The sequence below is a fragment of the Nicotiana tomentosiformis genome, chromosome 5, assembly GCF_000390325.3.
Source record: "Nicotiana tomentosiformis chromosome 5, ASM39032v3, whole genome shotgun sequence".
NCBI lineage: Eukaryota > Viridiplantae > Streptophyta > Magnoliopsida > Solanales > Solanaceae > Nicotiana > Nicotiana tomentosiformis.
In genome coordinates this window covers 131774307-131779241 of record NC_090816.1, presented here as the reverse complement: position 1 = coordinate 131779241, position 4935 = coordinate 131774307, and the positions used below count along the sequence as shown (strand labels likewise).

The 4935-nt window shown below is 31.8% G+C and overlaps 1 protein-coding gene across 1 annotated transcript; it reads left to right on the top strand.

The window, feature by feature from the left end:
* The first annotated feature begins 225 nt into the window (after positions 1–225).
* On the top strand, positions 226–4372 carry LOC104109294 (uncharacterized). Its single transcript, XM_070175371.1, has 6 exons — positions 226–413; positions 1529–1735; positions 1816–1908; positions 1989–2087; positions 2170–2501; positions 4036–4372. Exons 1-5 carry the CDS (start codon positions 339–341, stop codon positions 2482–2484), a joined length of 789 nt encoding a protein of 262 aa, XP_070031472.1. The 5' UTR covers positions 226–338; the 3' UTR covers positions 2485–2501; positions 4036–4372.
* The last annotated feature ends 563 nt before the right edge of the window (positions 4373–4935 follow it).

Here is a 4935-nt window from a genome sequence, read left to right as displayed (position 1 = left end):
CAAATATTAGAAGATGATGTTCCCCTTCCTCATGAAGAAGATATGCAGGGCACTCAAAGAAGTGCAATAAGTATTTTATTATATCAAGCTATAAGATTTTGTTGTTGTTGTTATTGTTATTGTACAAGAATTATTTTTATATTTGATTTACATTGAAATTTGCACGGCTATGCGAATCTGAGAAGGTAAAAAAAGTGAGAGGAACAAATAGGTATAAAAATATTGCAAGACTCAAAGTTGGAGAATAGTTGCGTGTCACTTTCTACCACAATAGGGTTGTTGGACAGTATCATGCTTCATTTACGAGACACTTAGGTATATTGGTTCGTGATCGTAATATGTGCCCATTGTGTGTACACTCATGGGCAAACATCAAAGAATATAAGCTACAACACATGTGGGAAGCTGTTACGGTAAGAATTTAAAGCATTACTTTCTTGATTTGTCTTCTCCATTTCTTCTTTCACAAATAAAAGAAAATACATGTGAGCTTACATCATTGCATTCAATGGTTGGTTAATTGCATACCATATTCGATAGCAATTGTAAAGTCAAGATAGATAGGCAATTGGTACTAATATAGGCTTTATTATTTCATCAAAGAACTGTGGAAGTGAACTGTGGATCTTGTATACTAGTCTGTAGTTCTTGAATGTTAAGTGCAACACAAAAATCGCTAACATTTTGGATTTCTGTATTAGTCTGTAGTTTATGAATCTAGTGAACTTGTTGGAACTCTTCTTATTATGGAAAACTAGGAAAAATGTCGAAGCTGTCTGTCTTTTATAAACAAAACTACATATGCTCTTTGCTGTGAAAATAATGGATTCTCAGTAGTTAGATGGTTTCCTAGTATTTAAAATGGAGGAAAACCAGATAGGACCTACTATAAACAAGTAGAGATTGAAGGTGACATTTTTGCTTGACTTTGAATTTTAGAAAAAAAATACTAGTAGTCATTAACGAAGGCGATATATTTGATACTACTAAATACTACAAGTTGCCATCAGTCTCTTTGCTATTTGCTTATACTCATACTAATAATTATTTTGACTCAAGAGTTGTTTTCTGATTGGTTGCATAAGTCTACTTGGAATATTCCAAGAACTTTGCATTACTCAATTTATTCTCCGGCCTGCAACCATTTGTTACAAGTTGTATAGCTAAAAATGGCTATAAGTCATAGCTAGGACCTTTGCCTATGCTTTCCATTTCGTTCGGATAAATCTTTGCTATATCACTCTGCATCTATCTTATCACGCATTTGACAGATGAAGCACTGGTGTCCATTTAGCAAATCACCAAGTATATTTATGCATAAGCATACTTCCTTTGCATGTTAAATGGAACTAAATATAGACTCATGGTCACTTCACACTTTTCTTTTAAGAATCTACCCTATCTATCAATTAGAGCTCGTATAACCTTTATAAGCTTTATCATCTCTTTTGATACACACAGTTAAATTTTTATATTTCTAGTTTATAAGATAAGTTTCATATTTAATGATACTTGTAAAATATTGTAGGACAAATTTGACAGTGATGACTTAAATGATCAACGAGATCATGTCTTGAAACATATGAAAAAGTTATGGAACAATTGGAGAGGATCGATGCAAGGGAATATTAAGTCTAAGCCATTCCGGTATGCTCTAAAAGATGTGCCAAATGGGGTAGACAAGAGTGATTGGGAATGGCTGGTCAAGGAGTATTTTTTCACTGAAAAATTTAAGGTATGAGTTTATAGCTATTTGTTAACATCATATTATATTAAGTGGCTGACCAGAATTTTGCCGGTGTGTTGTTAATTTAGGAGACAAGTACAAGAAACTCGGTCAATAGGTCTAAGTTGAGTATGCCTCATCGTACGGGTAGTAAGCCAATTAGGGAGATCATTTATGAATTGGTGAGTAAATCTTATAATTCTATTAAGAAACCTCATGTTTGTTACAAAGATTTCGTTGACTTGTTTATTTGAATGTGAAGGGAGGTAAAGATGGTAATCCACCAGATGTGGCAACTATTTTTTTTGAGACTCGTAAGAAGAACAACAAGCTTGTCGAACCTGAAACCAATGAGAAATATGTATGTTTATTGATAAATTTTAATTTATATTATTTATTTACTGTGTTGTATTATTTTAATTAAATTATTTTTTATTTTACAGGATAAAATCAAAGAATTTGTGCAATCTGAATCATCTCTTACAAACATTGAGGTTGTAGAAAGGTGCTTCGGACCTCAACGAAAGAGTCATGTAGTTGGATTTGGTGGTGGGATAACAGCTAAGGAGTTGAAATGTGGTAACTCCTCTAAAGCTGCATTGTTGGAAAAGCTGAATGCTATTGTAAAAGAAAATGAATCACTAAAAGGACGTTTGGAAGGGCTAGAGAGTAAATATGATGAGCTAGGGAGTAAATACGCACAACTTGCAAAGATAGTGTTTGATCAGCCTTCATCAACATCTTCAAGTGATCCATAGATTGAATCATTTAACAGGTTAGTAATTGAAAATCCTATTTTACTCAATGATGAAAATATTGCAACGCTCATGTGAATTTTTTCTTTATGTCATTAACATTTATGAATAAATAAAAACATAATTAATGAAACAAGTGAATTTAAGCAAGAATGAAGTTTCAAATATTATGTACATGGTGCACTTGTGCTTGCTAACATACCAGGAGATAAAGGACTTTTGGAGAGATTTTACATTAGATATATGCTGTTGTCTGCTAAAGTAATGTGCCGCTGTCTGCTCCTTTTTTTTATCTAACATTGCACCTCTCTCTCTCTCTCCAATGATCTTATCTCTATTTCTTTCCTGTTATACTTATTATTATCTCTCTTTCTACCTCACCATTTTTAGTAGAAACTAGAATACCCACAAAGCAGAACAATTCTGTCATATCACTTAAGCTCTGAGCCTGCAATTTTCTTGAAATAACTAAAGGGTACTCTACTTTTCTTTGTTCTTTTCTATAATTTTCTGCTTTAGCTTCTAGCTTTATTTCCATTTGAATTGTTGCTTTCTTTTTATTTCTCTCTGTTTGTTTCTTGATGATAAAATCACGAGCTTTGTTGGTTAGTATGTTATTGTTATAATTATTGTTATTATGGTTACTAGTAAAATACTACAACTATTATAACTATTATTGTTATGATTATGATTTTTTAGTTATTATTTTCTCTTTGTAAAAATTGGAGCTTTTGGTTTCTTTTCTTGATCTACTATGAGTAGCTTCAAATTTCTCTTCTGGTAATTTCTTTATCTCTTTGCATGTTACTGCTAGTAATCTTTATAATCAAATGACAATTAACCTCTTCATGGCCTTGATACAATCTTGGGTATTTAAAATGTCATATATATTTCATACCTTAGACACGAGTTTAAAAGATTTTAAGCTATTATTGAGATCTTCTTCCATAGTTGAGAAGACATTAGTTGGAAAGAAATGGAGAATCTACTATTCTATCTAATATCTCCACATTTTTAAAGAATATGGCTTCAAGACTTGAAACTTAGAATGCTATACGGAGTCCTCCAGTCGTATAATCATAAATTAAAAAATTACGCACTGTGGTGAAAGACATGTTACACTAGCCATCTTACAGACAGACTTAAGGTTTTCTTTTCTTAAATACTTGGTCATTATTGTTCCTTTAATAAGTACTAGTTTATTTTTTCGTAAGCTGGTGGCAGATTGCCAAATGGTATCCAGGAATATTGGTTAAGATTCATGACGTTTGTTTTGGTTTTGTGTCGGGAAAAATTTTGGAAAGGTGAAAAGGTGTATTTTGGGTCCAATAATGATTGGGTAATTTGGTATAAGTTAGTCTGGTACTTGGCTAGAATTTAATTGAACTTATCACTTCTTTGGCTAGTCAACTTACTTCTCATGAATATGGTTATCTATCCGTGCATTCGATAATTTAAGGTGTTATTTGTTCATTTTCCCTTTAAAGTGTTTATTTTCTTCTTTAGTTATTTATTCTTTGATACTAAACTCGCATAAATTTGTTATTTTAACAGATCAAAAATTTGAAATCCGAAGAACCTATACTTGAAGAAAGTGTAGAGCAAGTTGAAGTTCAAGAGGTTTTTGGTTCGTCATCGATGGTTTAAAGACACTGTCTTATGTACATATATATGCTGCAATTTTATTTTTATTCTTTTCAGGAATTATTTAAAATGATGCTTAACTCACCTCACTTTATGCTTCTAGTTGTCTCCTATCTGGGTTTGCATTATTTTTACTTTTCATTATTTTAGTAAGATGGATTTGTTACAATTTGGATTGGTTTCTCGTAAATATGATACTTTAGTTCTTTGTATTAACAAGATATCAAGTATTTGGTTTATTTTCCAATGTTGTTAAGCGTGTATGAAAGCATATAAATAATTATTACTATTCATATAATTTAAATTTTTTTAATTATATTTATTACATTTTCATATTAGCGAAGAAAAATGTGGTCATTAAAACTCTTTAACGACAGGCTTCTCAAACAAATAAATGACTATTAACGAAGGGAATATTGGTTATTAAAAGTAATTATATAATTAACGAAGGGAATATCGGTCGCTAAAAGCACTCGAATTGATATAATACATTGTTGTTATTAAAGACTTTTAACGACTGGATAACAAATTAGCGAGGGAAAAATCATGTCGCTAAAAAGCATGTATAACGACCGAAAATTACGTCGTCGCTAATGATCCTTTAACGACCGGTTACAATCCGGTCGTTAACTTTTAACGTCGGGACTTTTAACAACCGGTGACGATCGAATTTTTTCCGGTCGTTATTAACTTATAACGACCGAAATTGGACTTTTAACGACCAGATTTCCTCTCGCTAAAGCCCCATTTTCTTGTAGTGTTGAGCTTTAACCAAAAACTGATTCTGGTGAAATCTTCAACCGATTTACC